This window comes from Larimichthys crocea, chromosome III, assembly GCF_000972845.2.
Source record: "Larimichthys crocea isolate SSNF chromosome III, L_crocea_2.0, whole genome shotgun sequence".
NCBI classification, from domain to species: domain Eukaryota; kingdom Metazoa; phylum Chordata; class Actinopteri; family Sciaenidae; genus Larimichthys; species Larimichthys crocea.
In genome coordinates, this window is record NC_040013.1 from 30,898,531 (window position 1) to 30,917,041 (window position 18,511).

The window sequence follows — 18,511 nt, forward strand, 5'->3', positions numbered from 1 at the left end:
CAACACTGGGACTTTGCAACAGGGATTTGTTATTTAGCAAATAAAGTATCCTGCTGGACGTGATTTCTTTGTGCAAAGTGAACCTCAGCCACAGAAAGTGTAGCACAAAATGTGGAAGGTATCTGACTCATTAGACTTTCAATATCTCATCCTGTCTGGATATAAAATATTCAAGAGAGACAGAGGAGAGATGGAACTTATTTCTGAGGACAAGGTAGTGGGATTATTAAACTATCATTTCTCAGCCATCATTATCAGCCTCCATTCAGACTCTGTGAATATTTCATCCATCACTGTGAGGAGATTTTTGCACCAGGGATGTTGGGTGACAAATCAGAAAATGAGTCCATATAACGAGTCTCATCGTAATTTCTGTTCGTTTTGCAGACACTATTGGGCCTTTAAGGTGGAACCGTACTCCTACATGGTTAAAGTTGGAGTGGCGTCAGACTCAAAACTGCTTGAATGGTTTCACAATCCCAGAGACACCAGCAGCCCCAGGTAAGTGTAAGCACTTGTCTCTGGACAAAACACTCAGCCATGTATTTTGTTTATCTTCTACATACTTGACTGCACCACACACAGACACAAACAGTCTCAGTAAGTGTATTTGAGTCACACCTAATCCTGTGATGTAAGAGAACCAGCATAAACTCGTAAAGAGCTTACTCTCAGACAAAGCCCGCCTTTCTCAATTTGTCAGCTCATGTAAAAGCATGTAAAGGAACACATTATTTACGCAAATACATTTTAATGCTATGGTAATTACATAATGCATACAAGGTGATAAACACCAGGCAGCTAGTCATTTGAAGGTTGAGTATGCATTTGTTTCCTCTAAAATGCCGTGAGTCCTTGTTTGAGAAGAACAGATAAGTAAATCTGTAACACTTTATGTGATTAATTAAAAGAATTCAGTGAATAAAACGGCATTTATTTGATGATATTTTTCAGTTTATCTTCTTTGATTGAAAATTTAACCTTTGAAGATGCTCAATAAAATGTCAGAAAATAGAGAAAAAAGGCTCATTGCAATTTCCCAAATGATTAATTGACAAAACAATAATTTCATTAAAATTTTTGCTGACACTCGTTCATCACACACTTCATAAACTGGCGCTGATTATCACTCTGCTTTCTGTTTTACACACAAGTTTCACAACTGTATCAAGCGTATGTCTCCGTCCTCATCTAACCCTCCCATTCTTCCTCTTCCTTTCACCAGATATGACCATGATAGTGGGCATGACAGCGGCAGCGAGGACACGTGCTACGACCTCTCCCAGCCATTCACCCTCCTCACCCTGGGCATGGGCAAACTCTTCATCCCCAAGGCTTCCTCCTCCTCGTCCTCCTCCACAGCAAACGCACAGCCCGGTGACCCTGGCAACCGCGTGCTTCCCCTGCCACAGCGCTTGGGCGTATGTCTCGATTATGACGCGTGCCGGGTGTATTTTTACGACGCCGACACCATGAGGTGCCTTTACGAGAGGCAGGTGGATTGCTCGGGAACAATGTATCCGGCTTTCGGCCTCATGGGCAGCGGCAAGGTTCAACTGGAAGAGTTTGTCACCGCTAAGAGGCTGACCTTCTGAGGAAGGATGGAGGGTGTTTATGCATAACGACCTGCATCCATTTAATCTTTGGCATGTTCTGGGAAGAGCAGGTTTTATTGACAGGGTGATGGAGTACAATCCAAACTGTTATTTTTGAAGGTCAGGCGAGGCAGATGTGATAATGGTTTTGGGTCCTAAATGTGAAAATGGGATCTCTGCCAGCAGAGACTGGCCTATTTAGAGGTGGCATGTATAATGTATGAATCGCACATAAGAGCATGACACTGAATAGGAGTGTCCACATACAAAGGTCTTCAGAGGCTGGTATACGGTATGTGAAAAGGTCTTCTCTACATACCAAAGTCTCTGTACGTTAATTGTATTTGATCTGGTTTTAATTGCCAGCTATGATCAGCTGTTCATGTAGTGGAATTGGCTGCAAAGTTTGTCTGCAGCAACTTTAAATCTTTATTGTTTAAACATGAAACGCCTTCGAGCTTACACATAGACTTCCTCTTTTGCCAGGTTTATGTTTAGAGATTTTTGTGTGTATTCATTTTTGGGTGATCTTTTTTTTTCTTTGGCTCCTTTCTGTAACAGTTTGTCTAAATGTAGCACGTAGGTTTAGATGTAATCTTGATGGACCTGAGAGGGCCTTGTAGCTACTTTTAAAGCTAGCGCCTTTGTGCCTTTTTTTTAATTTTTATTTTTAGGGAATGGCTCACTTAGTTTGCTCTAGTAAGCAGATATCGGTGTAATTGCACAAGCGTTATGGACATACTTAGCATAAATACTGTACGTGAGTTTTTACTGTGGGTAGAGTTTGATCACAGACACTGGTGTCATAATTATAACAGTTAATGGTATTCACGATGATTTGTTACTTATTTACTCTTGACTTTATCACAGAAAACACTACTTTTCCTCCTTGTCACAGTTTCTGTTGAGCTGTTTTTGCACAATTTGATGAAAAAAAAGCCTCGCACATGTTAAAACTTAAAACCATCCCGTTTTGATCACTACCTAGTTGGCTTTTAAATGCTGTCGACATAATCAGCACATTGATGTCTCACAATGACTAACGTACACACGAATCCTGGAGTAGTCACTTGGATTTAAAGGAAAAAAAAAAAGCCTCTCACTGTTTGCACAGCACTGAATGTGACTTTCAACATCATGAAACCAGCCAGTTACCAAAACACCGTGTAATTAGTCAACATAAGTTTGACCTCTGCAAAGTCACTAATGGCCAAAGTGTATTGGTTCTGGTGCTGACTTAAGTGCAACACACTGCTCGGTGTCTCTAGCAGCCTTTAAACACACATTTCAGGTTCTCACAAAAAGTGCTATCACAAAACACACTGTTCGGTACCTTTACTATCAAACCACTGTTTACTTGCAGTGTCACTGGTGAGTTTGGCTATCAGACACCTGAGGGGTTGATTGGCTTTGATCAGAATCAGCTCAGATATTCAAGTCTAAGAGGGCACACTAGAGAGACTGTTTCCTTGATTTAGACTTATACTGTAAATGTGCCTGCACATGGGTTTGTTTGTACATTCATGTATATTTTGTTTTCTGGAGGGTTAGGGTAATCGGTGTGTGTGTGTTTTCTCAGGTTTCTGGCCCTGACTGGGGCCCAATGCTACCTACCTCTATCCGTCAGGCCTGGAAAACCTTAACTCCTGTACCTTTCCTCACAGAAACAAGTTTGGATTTGATTTGCAGCTTTGTTCGCAACATTCAACATCGCCGCCTTCTCTTTTGTGTCAGATAATAAGCTGATCTTTTAGACTGATTGATTTAACTTCCATGTACATATTAACCCAGAGTATACTATTTTCAGTTATATAAAGTACATCTTAAATGTTATTAGTTGGTGTTTGCTTGTGTATCTTTTTATTGGTGAAAATGACTGTAAACAGATGTTTCCCTGTTCAGCTGCCTTCGTCAAGGGAGTGTTTTTCAAATGGTACTAACGATCTTTTCTTCCTTCTTTTTGTGGTGTTGGTTTGATTAATCAGTTTAAATGTTTTGGTTATAGAGTTTTTTTTTTGTTTGTTTTTGTTTTTTGGGGTTAAAAAAACATTGAATAAATTCATGTTCTTACATTTAGCTGGACATAAACATTCTCCAGTCTCAAAATGAAATATTGGATTTCTGTAGCTGTGCTCATATTTTGTCTTATTTTCACTCCGACTGTCAGATCACAGACCTGAACGCTGGCTCCTGTATATTCAAACTGACTGTTTGAACATCTTTAAAACACGTCTATGCATTTATGAATTGGCAGGGCAGGTTCACGGTTTTATTTCCATCACAGAATGTATTCATGTGAATTACAGAACAGCTGAATGTTTTATTTTGTTTTTTTCCAAGTTTTTTTTGTCTATTGATTTGTTCCACGTGGGATCACAACACAGTTGTTTGCAGTTATGGAAATCTGATTTTTTAAAAAAGGCTTGTAATCTGAACATACACGGCTGACATGGATTAAAATGCACCCTAGCCTGCTTTTCAGTGATACATTTAGAACCAAATATTTTGCAGGCTGGCTCTCAATCTAATTCCAAGCTAGCACTTTAAAAATCTGTAGCATGTCAGCGACTGTTTGGCTCTGCAGGTGTGTATAAATAAATGTGTGTGTGCAATATTATTAAACAGGCTGTAGAATAGACAAACAAGACAATTTGCACTGTTAATAGTTTATAGTTGACTTTGTGGTTTTTAAATTTCTTTGATACGAAGTGAATTTTAAACACTTAATTTGTATTATTTTTTTTTTCTTCTCAGTAACACTCCAAATTTTTCTGAACTCTAAATTAGTGACAGTGCATTTGTCTCTGTGTTTCTCTGTGTCTCCAGAGGATTTTGGATGTGGTGGGTTTCTGTATGTGTTGTATGTAAAGATGTGGAAATATTGTTCTTTGCTCTGATTCCTGGACACGCTACACTTTTCAATTTGCTGTGTGGGCATTTCATCAAATAAAACTAGTGTGTTTTTAAATCCATTTTGCCTTTTTAATATTATTCACATATTTGTGCAGTTTTATCTAATACCTGTGACGTGCAAACCCTCAGGCAGCTTTTCACTTTGTGAAACCTTTTCTGTAAAGAGCTTTCTGTAAGACTTTCTATTCTTGCGTCAGGATTTCCCCCATAGTTCATGTGTTGAGGTGTTTTAGTATGCTGGTCTTGTAGCTTCACTGGAACATTTGCTGTCAGAGGTGGTGTATATGTAGTACTTCTACTTAAATCTGCTCCTAGTTTTTATATTTAAAAAAAGTAGCTATGTACAATAGAATCAAGGGAGCTTACATTTTCATTAAAGGAGCATCGAATGTCAGTGGAGTCATACAAAGTCTGCTCACATAGGGGCGATAAATTCAATACACTTATTCCAAATTTGGTAGAATGTCTTTTCTGACCTTCAAACATAAAACATTTCCGTTTTAAATATTTCAAACATTGTTCTTTCAATGTAGGTGGTACTGAACTTAGCCACTTTCTAGTGATTTATTTATGTTTTACTTGCTGGTAAAAGGTCCTGCAGCAGCTTCGTACCCTTACTCTGTTTCAAAAACAAAACCCAGATAGAGTCTCCAAGTTCAATGGTATCTGAGTATTGAATATTATTCTCGGAGCTTTGTGAATCCAATTTGAATACAAACTTTGTTTGGAGCATGCCACATTGTCTCCAACACAATAAACTCTTATTTCTGTATCTTTCCTGGTATGGGGTATTAAAACATCTGTTCCCTCCATTCCATGGAAGTCGTCGAGGTCCATTGAAAGCTACGAATTTCTCCCAAAGCCTCCTCAGAAATCCCTATTCCTGCTTCTTTGTTCCCACTTGTACATAAGGTGTTTTTCATTTTTTTGCATATAGAAAAGCATTGTCCAATATAGAAATAGACTTGCTTGGTATTGAAATAAATGCTAGTAAATAAGTTAGTCTTCTATTATCTCATTGATCTCTGCAGCAAATTTTGTGGTAAAATTTCCAGAAACTAAATTGGGAATTTATGCTGTGGACTTTTGAAAATTTCCAAATTGGAAACTTTCCATGTGAATTATTGACATTTGTGGGAATTAATGGCAATTTATGGTAATTAACTGGAAATTGGGGGTAAGCTAGCATCATGATAAAATAGCCTCATAAATGATCAATGAAATAAGTAGCTGTAGCTTATTTAGCATCTAACTTATCATCCATCTCCTGTATGGATACATTTCCATGTGCTGTTTGCAAGTTAAACAAATAACACATCAAATATATTTACCCCATAAATTCATCAAAACTTACTTCACTTTAAGTCATCTATGGGCTCAAATGTGTGGCTCGGCTTCAGTAGTCTTGTGCTCCTGTCCAGGGTTGTAGAAATAATGTGTGCATGTGATTGAGGAATAACAGTGTATAATACGTGTGTATCTGGATGAAATTTGGTTGTTTTAGTCAAGATTGTATTAAAGTATAATTCCCCTAACTATATTTAAATTCCCTGTCCAGGGCCTGTTACGAGATTTTTTAAGAAGAACCCTTGAATAAGGAGGACTGAATTCAAAGTTTAAGTTGAATTTATTATTCTTGTACACGAAGGAACATTTAACAGTGCAACACACAAAAAGGGGTTACAGAGAAAAGGCTCCCTGAGGAGCTCTATCAGTAGGTTATACATTTTTAAAAAATGGGCTGTCTCCGACACCTCCCCACTGATACAGTTATTATCATAACATCCTTTTTTTGGTTTTCTGCTCAGCAATGAGCATTATGTTTCATATCCAAATGATACTTCCCTAACATGTGTCTCTTGTCCTTGTACTATTTTTTTTTATAATTATCTCTCCCTGCCAGCCTCAGTAAACACAGGCCAAATAAGGGAAGTGGACGAGACATGCAAAAAACAGGACACACACACACACACACACACACTATCTATATGAGTTAAAACATCTGCACCCCAGTATAATACTAATTTTTATAACAGGGCCAACTTTTAATTTTGTAAATTCACGGTTTATTCCCATAAATTCATGTTAATTCCTATGGAAAGTTTCCATGATTGCAACCCCACAAATCTTATCTTATCTTATCTTATCTTATCTTATCTTATCTTATCTTATCTTATCTTATACAAAAACATAGTCTACACATGTTAACATACCAAAGGGGAACAAATGGCTATAATAAGGAGATGAATATCAAATGCATTCATTATAAGGCTGCTTATTAGATAATAATTAGTGAGCTACACGCGAGAAGAGTCGATTTTAATGACACACCTCATGGTGAGATAAAGCTTGAACTGTCCATTCATCCACCTGCTGAAGGATGCTGAGCTGCTGGAGGAGGAGGAGGAGGAGGAGGAGGAGGCACGTCACGCTGTGCACGCTCGCGGCGGCCTGTCGTCGCAACGCGGAAGAGACGAAGGAGGAAAAGAGCCTCCACGTCACTGAGGTGTAATATTGGCGTCAGTGCAACACAAGGTGCTACCTCAGTACGCTGCCAGTACCATTGTATAATTCAAGATATTCCCCATGTAGGTTTTTTTCGAGAAGTCGTAGTGAGCTGTTTTCTGCACGGAGCGGCCGCCTCGGTACAGACGCTGGGAATCCGCTAAAGGTAACGCACGGTGCGGCGTTGACGCCGTGTTCGTCCGCTGCTGCTTAGCCAGACCTCCGGAACCTCCGGACGGTGCATGCTACAGTATTTCCCCTCTGCACACCGGGTGACCTTTTGTAGCTCGAAGACAGCCACACGCTGCATTGCATTGATAAAATGTCGCAGGGTCCATTAGCTTTACTCGCTGCGGACACGGCGAGCTAAGGCTGGATTTAAGGTCGACAGGCGTCAAAGCGTTGTTGACGTTTCGGGTTGACAGTTGTTGGTGTCCCGCTAGACTGCTGCTGCAGCTGCTGCTGCCGGTGCTGCTGCTGGTTACATGCATTTAAATATCTGCAGCTCATCTCATGCAAACTGTATTATCTGCTCACTGGCTGTAGCTAGTTCATGCACAGAGTAAAAAAAAGCAGCCAGGCCTGGTGAAAGTGTTGTAAAGGCTGCTGGTATAGTGATACTGTAAGCACTCAGTGTGACAGCATGCTAAGGCCCATTCACTGTTGTGATTGTGATGTAGACATGAAACGTGGAGTAACCTCCAGTCTCTAAGGTGCCACCATATCAGCAAATATGCCTCTAATTTTTTATAAATATCAATGTGTTTGTTACTACTCCTGCTGTGTTTACCACCATGTCATTAAGGTTTATTAGGATTATCTTTGGCATGCAGATTGAAGATTCATAACAAAAAAATAGCCAAATGCACCATGCAAATATTCACTTCATTCACTTCAGCTGCATGTGCATGGTCGTCCGATAGACACACTGATGGACAGGTGGATTATTATAGCGTCCGACTATAGTCTGTGATCACTGATGCTGTTATATATCGTCTGCCTGTTTTGTGTTACATCTATCTATCTATCTATCTATCTATCTATCTATGACATTGTATCATATTCCTGTACAGCCTACATCAGCTCAGTCTTATAACTTGTAGTCTGTGAATTTAGGATGTCAACTTACCCTAGTCTTCAACTTAGGGGGTGTATTGATACCAGTGCCATTATTGATTCTGCTAATTGGACCGATTCTTTATAATCCCTGATTCCAGTTTCCTGTGTGGGGGAATCTCACAAACAAAAAATCTGTTTGATGCATGATGCTAATGTTATTATAATGTAGTAGTGTAACGGATGTGCTGCTTTGTCGGGAATAGTGGCACTCGTACACTTTTCGACTGCTTTAAACTATTATTATTATTTTTTACAAATATTAAAACAGACGCTGTTGTCATCTTTCTTTGTGAAATGAAACTTTTCTTTGTTCCTTCTTCCCCTCTGTGACTCCTACTTGTTGCAAGTTTCCAGCAGTGTACGCTGTGTCATTAAAGGAAGTGATATCTTGATTTACCGTAGGCAGATTACAGGTCTGAGACATGTCTCTGTGTGTTTGTTTAAACTAATATTAGTTTCAGTAGATTAATTTTTAACTACTTCTGTAGTACTGTAAACCTGTAAATCTGTAATTGTTTCATCCAACAGTTTTGTGTTGATCTGTTTCAGTAGTTCTGTATCTGTTTGCTTTTTCTCTTTACAACACGTGTGTCATCAAAACGGTGTATGATCTTCTCAGTTTGCTTCTGTTGTTTGCGATTTGCAGTTTGTTTTCCAAATGCGACGCATGTGTTGTGACGTGCTTGTGTTTTCTCTGTGTATCTTCTCATGCACCTCTCAACTATCAAACCGTACATACCGCATACGGTATCCAGAGTGTAGAGGTTTTGCAGTTTTTTATTTCTTTAGTGGCCCCAAACAAGATGGTTGTTTTATGTTCAGTAGCAATGCGTCTGTTGGGCCAAAGGTGAGAGATTAGGTTTGCCATTTTTAGTGCCTGGTTAAAAGTAAATGTTGTTTTGATCACATGACATGCACGGACAGGGCTAGCAGTTATATAATTACAGAAGTTGGTGAGCAGTTAGTCATATATTAAGTGATAAGACCTAGAAATGTGCTTATTTTAATACAGTGACTTACTGGCTACTGTGTGTAGCTTATTTGTGTTTCCTGGTATTTTCATTTTCTCAGGTAGCTTAGTATTATACCCAGTTTAAATGAACACCCGTTTTTTCATCATATTCACATTAGTGTCATACTGATTTCCTCGAAATTTGTGTGTTAATATCTTCAGATCCAGCCAGTGTTGTACATGCAGCATATTTATGTGTAATATGAAAGTATTCTATCAAATATATTGGGATATTTAGTTTAAACCAGCTCCCTTCATGAAATTAAACACATTCCTGCGTGCTAAAAGGAGCACTTAAACTTACAGTCTTTGCTCGAGCCACTGTCTTACCATTTTTTTAAAGTAATCTCGAGATGCCATATCAGTCTTCAGGAAACTGTGAAAGCTTAATGTTTATTTGGTCAGTACTAAGTTCAGCAGTGTTGCCTAATATGTAATCCATTATACGCAGTAGAAGATTATGGTTTTGCCTGTAACATGTCATTGTTATGAAAAAGATCCCTTCAAGAACCTGTTCTAGAGGAAACACCCAGTCATTCACACCCCATCCACACCTTGTATTATTTCAAAATGGAATGCAGTCAGGTGTCAGTGTACAAAAAAGTGAGGAATTTGGACCCATACACTAGATTTCTGATTAATTATATAACTAATGTAGACTCAGACGGTCGCGTGTGTCGATAAGACAACACAAAACTACACAGCAGTGCAGAAATAAAAGCATGAAGCGAAGCTGGTGTTTGGCATGTGATGATTAGAAGCATGGCAGGGGGTGTGTGACTCAAGGCGTAGCTGCGTATTTTACTTTTGTCATCAGGGGCCCATGATTTGTGTTAAATTAAATGCCTATCCCAGCTGACTTCGGGCGAGAGGCGGGTACACCCTGGAAAAATTGCCAGTTCATCACAAGGCTGACTTATAGAGACAAGCAACTGCTTACATTCACACCTAAAGCCAATTTAGTAAGCAGAGGCATACGTTTTGAACTGAGACCAAAGAAAAAAAACATCTCAAGGCAATGTATATTAAACAAAAATGGGAACTAGAACAAATAACGGATGAGGAAATAGGAGAAATTATTAATAATGGAAAACATCAACTTTATGGAGAAAGTTTAGGTGGAAAAACCTCATCACTTTCTTAATTACTCCACTTTAAAATAGTCACTATACCTGCTGGAGGCAGTGTGAGTTCTCTGGGTGAAAATCATTATCATATATTCTGGTCTTACCCCCATTATTGATTCATTTCTGGCAGGAGGTTCATAAAGTTTTACAGAAAGTACTCCAGGTGAACGTTCCATTTAAACTAGAGATGCTGTATTTGCACACCTTGGTCCTGTTTTTATTTTTTATTTTTCATCTTTACTTGCTTCTATGTTATCTACTTTAAGTCAGCTTTACTACCTTCTGCTACTACTGTGTTTTTACAGAAGAGAGATAACAGTTAACTGTTAGTCTTTAAGAATGATTACGATTGTTGGGCCGTAGCATAACTCAGCAGGAGGCTCTCCTGAACTGCTACAACCAATCAAGACAAACTATTACCAAGTTTTATGCATTACAAGTGTATTGCAAGTAGAGTTGCAACGATTAGTCAGTTAATCGATTTTTTTCAGCAACTATTGGATTCATCGCCAACTATTTTGACAGCTGCCTAATTGAGAAAATGATCAACAGATTAGTCGATAATGAGAATAATAGTTAGTCGCAGCACTGTGTAAAAGTTTGAAACTGTCTCTACAGTGTATGATGTTTAACAATAGCTAATGCAACAGGCAGAGCCTTTACACCAATTTGGTATATGACTGACAGTGTTATTTACCCATCGACATTCGCAGCATTTCTTTGGTGGACATTTTATCATTTCGGCTCACAGTGAATTTGGACAGTTGCAAATGAGGCTAGTTAAATATTCAGGAAATGAATCTCCCCAGAAAACCTGCATCTGTAAATCTTCAAAATATATTCTTATCTAATCCACTCTGAACGCACTTTAATTTATTTCAGCCAAGTCCACATTCAAACGGAAATCGGGCAAACACGCAGCAAATCAAATTATGTTTGCTCTCGTTGTTATTCAACTGCAGTTCAGAGAAAAGGGAAGAGGAAGTGAGACGAATTGGAGTTTTTCTCTTCTTGTGACACAGGTAGTCTCACTTCTCGTGCAGACGCTGAGCACTGAGGAAGTAAACACCTGTATCAGTGCAGTACTACTTCTCTTTTAGCTACAGATACAATCATACCTGTGTCCATTAGAGTAATGTGAGTAATGTATCTTTCTGATATTTTACTGCTCACAAGGCCTGGCACCTAGAGGCCTGGCTGCCCATGACTGGTATTGTAAATAACACAGATTGTGTTCTCAATTGGTTTTAATCTATATATAATTAGCTGGACGTCATTCCTTGTCTTAATGAGCCAGGTCGAAGTGCCATGACCAGGTCAGATGGCTGTATGATGGTGAGAAGACACTAAATGCCACTGAACTGCTGGCTCATCTGAAAGGAAGTCTGACATATGTTGACAAGGCCGCTAACCCGCTGTGCCTTTTGACAGCTTGAAGTGATCCAGGACAGGCCGAGTGTTTGTGTGTGTGTCTATGTATGTGTGTGTAATCATTTAATTGTTTTCTGTTGTCATTACAGTAAATGTAATCGGGCCTTCTTCTGTCTTTGACAACACTTATGGGATTTTCTATTTACTACAGTGAGATAGTTAGGAATGAAAATAAGAACTACATCAGTGTGTATTTAGAACTTGATCAAATTTACTTTCAAGGAGGTGGCACACTCATAAGCCACTCCAGTTAAGGGTGTTAAGGTAAGCTTATTACACAGAGATCGAAAACAAAACACTTGAGCAACTCTCACAGAGGCAGCTTCTTCAACATTACAAGGACTACATAGTCACTGTTTACCTGATTATTGCAGAAAACAATGAACACGTAAGTATTCACCACCACATTTGGTGACTCCTTTTAATCTGCGACTCAGTGGCTAACTTTGGTTAGTTCCTACAAGCATTGAGACAACAGTCCTGCTTACAGTGTTTACTATAACGATTGCTAATTGTGAAATTGCAGAAACTGTTTTGTAAGCGAAGATTACATGAGGCACAACAATTTTACTCTCAAAGACACACAGCGTCGTCAAGAAGGCAGACGGTTAATATTCCTTGCCGAGCCACTGATATGATGTCAGTACTGTACGGTCTGACTTTCTTTACATCAAATTAATACTGAACTAGAACATAACATACAATATTTGTAGCATACACTCTGTGTGCCTGATTAAATTTTGCGTTTTGGTTCAGATCATGTTGTTTTACCTCATCATAAATCTAATAAAGAAGACTGGTGTCCTTTTTTTAGTGATAATAATGTATATCAGATGATAGGGAGGTTTTGGGTTAAAAGTACTACTCGACAAATAGAGCTTCTGTGACCTTTCACTTCCTTGTGGTAGCATTAGCACTATCTTTATTCCTATCATGTACGGATGTACCAGAAACAGAACTGCACGTCAGCTAAGTATCTTTAACACCGCTGGCTATTTTCAGAGTTGATAACCACTTCATATCTTTGGAAGAAAATTGAGTTTGTTTTGCTTTTTAAAAAAAAACAACATTTTCAGGCAGCTGTGTTTTGAAATGTTTTCATGAGAGAAAATTCACAGGAAGATAGTCTAGCAGCAACGGGGTAAACAGCACTGTTTTTGTTTACACATGTATTATAAATGCCTGAGGAGCGAGAATCTATCACATATGACACCATTCGCAACGAAGCATCTGCACGATAAACATGCAGCAGTAACTTGTTTTGACTCATTCACTGTGGGAAATGTGATCCCTCAATGTGTCAGTGTGAGATTCCTCTATCCAGTCTGTTTGCTGAAGCTCCCTGTGTTTTTAAACGTAAATATTAAAATATGACGTGCTCTTCCATTTGGTTGTGAGTCCAGCATTTTCTTAGAGGGTTGGTGAATGTGAAAAAGGTTCAAATATAACTTTATTTGATATTTCTTACCTGCCGTACTGGAGAAGATAATGCGTGTTCAAACTCAACATAAGCAAAACCAGGAACTGATTATTGTATTATTATATTATTTTTTCGAAAAAAGGAGGTTAAGCCATGATCAATGAAGCCGAGGTGAGGCGGGTTTTAGGTTCCTGGGAATCAGCATCACAGCAGCTTAGCTAACAAGGTCAGAAACAGCTCTATTTCCTAAGGAAACTTAAGAAAGCCAAATTCCCTTGCCAAGTTCTTGTCTACTTTTAAAGAGCAGCGATAGAAAACATCCTGACTGGAAACCTTATACATTGGAATGGTTTGTGCGTGGCCCAGGATAGGAGGGCGCTGCAGTAGGCTCTTAATAAAACCACCCAAAACATTGTCTGTACCCATCTACTGAGCATCAGTGATATCATCGAAGTGAGGTGCAGGCACAGACCCCAAAGGATATTAAAAGACAACACCCACCCCAGTAACGGCATGTTCATCCTGCTGCTATCTGACAAGTGATAAAGAAGTATCTGCTGCCATACCACCAGTCTACAGGGCAGCAGCTCATCCGCTGTACTCCACCATAAAATATATTTCTTTTTGTGTAGCATAGACTACAACTTGAGTTTTGTTGTGGAACCCTGTGCTGAAGAATGACAAATATATGAACCTTAAAGTTGTGAATGTCAGCTAAGTATCTGTCTATCTTATTGTCCAGGTTTTTGTGGAGGTATTTTAAATGTTTTTTTGTGTTTGTTCCCTCAGAATTCCCCTCTGCCTCAGCGTCTAGATGGGTGAATCAGGCTCACGCCGCTCCACACTCGTGTCCCGCCTGCCGATCTTCCGCCGCAGCAGCAGTAAGAGGCAGGAGTCTCTGCCCTCCTCTCCGTCTTCAGGCGGGGTGGGAAATGGCGTCCACAGCTCGTCGCCTTCCAGCACCAACTCCAGCTCTGGCAGTACTGGGAAACGCCGGAGCCTTTTCCGTGCTCCATCTCTCGGTTTCGCAGCTAAACGGAATAGTGAGCCACGTGTCCAGCCCATAAACCTGAACCTCACACCTCCACTGACACAGGGCACTGACACAAATGGAAATAACCAGCAGGCGATAACGACATCGTTGTCCACAGGGTTCGGTGATGGTGGTGGACGCCCCAAGTCACGGCACTCATTTGGGTTCGGCAGCCACAAGAAGAAAATCCCGCGCTCTCAGACCGAGGATTTTGACAAGGCGTCCTCTTCCTCCTCCACAACCAATCGAAATGTGTTTATAAACTGCATCAGTGGCTCAGGTGCCAATGAGGGTGATGACTCCGGGTTCCTCGATGACTACAGCGGTGCCAGTAATAACAACAAACGGTCATCACGCCACAAGAAACAGCTACTACCCAAATCTTTTTCAGCTCACCACCGCTTCTCCCGCACCTCTGATCACCACAGACCTCCAGAAGTAAACCTCGAACCTCCAAGCTCCACTACCATCACGCCTGGGGAAGGAGGGCTCATGCCCGGGGAAGGAGGGCTCACACCAGGGGAAGGAGGGCTCACCCCAGGGTCATGGCCAGGCGAGCTGCTTGGTGCCGGTGGTGAGAGCTCACTCCAGTCCCCAATGATATCAGAAGACCAAACTACAGCCATCACCCCTTCGGAGTTCATCCCCATCACAGAGGATTCTGTGTCTGAGGTGGATGCCCTGCCAGCTCCCAGCCCTGGATCTGGTTTAGGGCCAGAACCAGTCTCTGTGCCTGGGCTGGCGGCTGACACAGCTCCACTTGACCCTCCACCTGCTCCAGAGAACTTCAGCGTTGCTGTCTCTACCTCCCAGGTGGCTTGTTTTACACTCTTTTATCTGTCTCTCTGAATAATCCAAGATCCTTTTGAATCAAACGGGTTAGTCAAACATTCAGAATGTTTCAAAAGATAGGTTTATGTCAAAATTCAACAGTATTTACAAGCATAGCCAAGTGTCTGAACAAATAAGAATTTATTCATAAAAAGATGGCAATATTAGTGCTTCAAGAACAGACAACACAACCACACGTGCCCTTGGATGTCAAGAACAAAAACCGTAAAAGAGGAATATTTATGACTACCAGGAACCTGTGAAATGTGGCATAAAAATTGAGCACTGGGCATGAAAAGTCCTTTTTATTGAAAGAGCTAAGGCATGAAAAAGAAAACCTACGGATGTCTGCAAACTGCTCTCCACATTTCACACCTTTGTGCTCTCAACTTTTCTTCTTTAAAGAATTTATTCTATTTTATTTCTTGGTAGAGGAGCGAACCCGAGAGAGGGAACCATTTACCCAGTCTTAACAGTTGCAAATACAAAGCTCTGTACTTATGCCATTGAAGAGTAAATACTGTATGAATGTGTTGTCTAAACATGCACACTACTGCTTGAGGACATAAATATGCATCTACTAAATGAGTGCTGACGTGTTTTCTTTTTCCTGTAAACTGCTTTTTGCCTCATTTGAATGTAACATTTTAAAATGCTATTGGTCTGTTTTATGTTCTCTCCTCAGGTTTTCTTCACTCCAGCCGAGTCCAGCACCGAAAAACCTTTACTCCCTGACACCAGCACAGCCAACAACACAGACTATGAGACTGCCATTTCACTCTCGGAGCCCGAGACAGCTGTACCCTGCCTACCTCTGCAGGAACAATCACTGGAAGAGAGGAAGGAGAGGGAGGAGGAGAGAAAGGAAGCAAAGGAAGAGGTGTCAGCAGAGCAGAGGAAGGAGTTGGTGGAGGAGAGGAAGACAGGTTATCAAACAGAGACCACGAGTGAGAGCGAGGCATGTGTGGTACGCAGCGAGGGTTGCCACTCTAACCCGGAGCAATCGGAAAGGAGGGCAAGACACACGCTCTCTTTTCAAGAAAGAGGAAGCTTCTGTGGCTGCCATGAACCCAGGTCCTCTCATTTGAGGAAACCACATGCAGGTATGAAACCTGAATCACAGATTTACATACACCACACAGACAATATCACACACTCGTACACAGTCGGAGTTACAGGCTAGGGTTGCTCTGTCATAATAACTTGAAAAACATAGACAGACACAAACTTGACTTCCATACTTGCTCTGTGATGAGGGCTCCATGAAACAGTAGTTGAGTATGTGCGGGCACAAACTTTTGAGTTTGCTGTATATGCAGCCTGTTGCTTGCAAATATGATACACTGACTTTAGTGACTTAGATAAGTCTGTATAGTTTGTATTCCATTCAGTGTTTTGGGGGAACAGAGGACATGTTGATGTTTTCCTGATGGTTTTATATAAAGTAAATAAAGTAATTAATAGATCAAAGATCAACAATGACAGTAAAAAACACTGCACAGTGTTTACTTTTTAGTAATTAGTGATTGATTGATGAGTTTGATTACGCTAAGCATTTATTAGGTGGGTTGAAGTGATGCCTCACTCCTGCTCCTTCAGCGTTGGTTGGATTTATTGCTCCCTTAAGCATGACTGAACAAGTGAATACGTGTGAACAACATAGCAAATAAAAATATTTGAGACTTCATTACCAAGCCTCTCAAACAGATTGCCAGAGGAAACAAAAAGTAAGTGGAGGTGATGCAAACCGGGCTAATCAGATTCAAAGTGTTATTATATTTATGTCTCATTCAGTTTGTTTCCACTTGATGATTGAAAACTACTTTAGCTTTTAAATTCTTTGGTAATACAAATAAATATTTCAGATATTAGAAGAGATGGCCTTGGAGCTGTCACTCCTTCTAGTGAGAAAATGCTCCAGTCTAATAAATCAGTGCCCGTTGTGGGTTGACAGTGTTGAAAGAGTGTGTGTCATACTGAAAATGTATCCCTTGACCAAAGATGATTCGTCACTATCCTCCTCTCTTCTCCCTCAAGCTGCTGCAGCATATTGCAGAAGAGTTTTTGTAGCCAAACCGTCTCGGGTAACAAAATATCTTCCTAAATCTGCAGCCCATTGCTCTGTTTTTGCCAACAATTGTTTACATCATGGCAGACTTTGATCAGACACTGTAAAACAAAAAAAAATCTGGCTGAGATTTTTACACTTGGTTTAATCTTTAATATTTGTATTATATAAGAGACTGTGCTGTGACTTGATGTAACTGTATGAGGTGTGCTGTTAGTTTAAAGTTGGCATGCTGGCAGCAGCATCTGCCAGCAATCACTTAGTGCAGTATCAATGGCCTATTGTGGGATTGTGAACACACACAAACACAAACACACAATACATGCTTGCAGAGTATACAGTGATACCAGTGTGAGCTTGTTTGTTGAACTCTGCAACAGCAGAATTTTAACATTTCTTTTCAGAGCCTCTGCTATGTGGGCTCGCATGTACTGCAGGTCTGATCATCCTTTCTGGTTGAAATGGTCTAAACCTCTAGAGAATGAGAGACACACACAAAGAGAAAGAGGCTGATATGAAATGCTGTACAAGTGTTTTATAACCTTTTGCTCAATGAGAGAGTCTGTTTTCATATCTATGCATTAGTAGATCAAAACAGAGTAATTATAGCAATCTTCTGTTTGTTTGACTGAGGAGTATTGCCCCTGGAAAAACTAATTTGTTCGGTAGATTTATTGTTATGCACCAAGCTTAGTCAAACTCAGAGCATATGTGATTATTATGAAACTGGCATAAATATCTTTGGACTAAAAGCAATGTGGCTGAAGAGTTTCATAACAGGGAGATTAAACTTAATTTAAAATGCTGAATAACAAAGAACCGCTTTGTCATTAAATTTAATGAAAAGAAAACACACATTTCTTACAGGAAATAGAGCTGACTGCTACCAATTGGAAATATAATAAAACGATGATTATGTCTCTGCTTGTGGAATCACCGTTAAGACGGATCCACCATAATTCATTATGTCTGCCTGACAGTCTGCTTCTCTTTACTTCTTTCTCTCCTCCAGCCTCTCTGTGTAGCAGTGTCAGTCCGTATCATGAGGTGATGCGGATGGAAAGGCGTCTGCGCTCCTCGTCTGAGGGGGCTGGTGGGCCTCGTATCCATGGAAACCACAGAGATGCCCCGGGCATGGAGGGAGGTGGTTTGCTCAAACACAGAAACAACTCCTCCTCATCCAAACTGGGAAGTCTGGTAAGTCTTGAACTGTGTATGCGTGTGTGTTTGTGATTTTTATCACTTATCTTGTGTGTCTTTTGAAGTGAGCATTGAACTACTCCCTTTTTTCAGTTTCTTCTTTGAATGTGCAATGTTAGCTTCGCAAACATTCATAGCAAACAGTATAGTTAAGTCAACTTTGTTTCTGCTAACATCTCAATATTCATACCACAGTTTTAATTTCTGTTTTACAATCCTCCTTAATCGTAAAGTGATTGAAATAATTCCTTAAAAGT

The 18,511-nt window shown here is 40.1% G+C and overlaps 2 protein-coding genes across 8 annotated transcripts in view; both read left to right on the forward strand.

Moving 5' to 3' along the window:
• trim36 (tripartite motif containing 36) overlaps nucleotides 1-4,006 on the forward strand; it is a 29,304-nt gene extending 25,298 nt beyond the window's left edge. For all 3 annotated transcript variants that reach the window (XM_019259920.2, XM_010731252.3, XM_019259921.2), the window contains exons 12-13: nucleotides 388-501; nucleotides 1,226-4,006. In XM_019259920.2, the coding sequence (XP_019115465.1) occupies nucleotides 388-501; nucleotides 1,226-1,595 (484 nt within the window). In that variant the 3' untranslated portion in view covers nucleotides 1,596-4,006. The remainder of the gene's footprint in view (nucleotides 1-387; nucleotides 502-1,225) is intronic.
• A 2,841-nt stretch (nucleotides 4,007-6,847) lies between these two features.
• Nucleotides 6,848-18,511, forward strand: part of ccser1 (coiled-coil serine-rich protein 1) — a 111,920-nt gene continuing 100,256 nt past the window's right edge. Inside the window, exons 1-4 of one of the 5 annotated variants that reach the window (XM_019259909.2) lie at nucleotides 6,848-7,179; nucleotides 13,912-14,968; nucleotides 15,672-16,089; nucleotides 18,067-18,251. In XM_019259909.2, the coding sequence (XP_019115454.1) occupies nucleotides 13,937-14,968; nucleotides 15,672-16,089; nucleotides 18,067-18,251 (1,635 nt within the window). In that variant the 5' untranslated portion in view covers nucleotides 6,848-7,179; nucleotides 13,912-13,936. The remainder of the gene's footprint in view (nucleotides 7,180-13,911; nucleotides 14,969-15,671; nucleotides 16,090-18,066; nucleotides 18,252-18,511) is intronic. The other 4 variants (XM_019259910.2, XM_019259908.2, XM_019259911.2 and 1 more) reach the window with 4 other exon arrangements.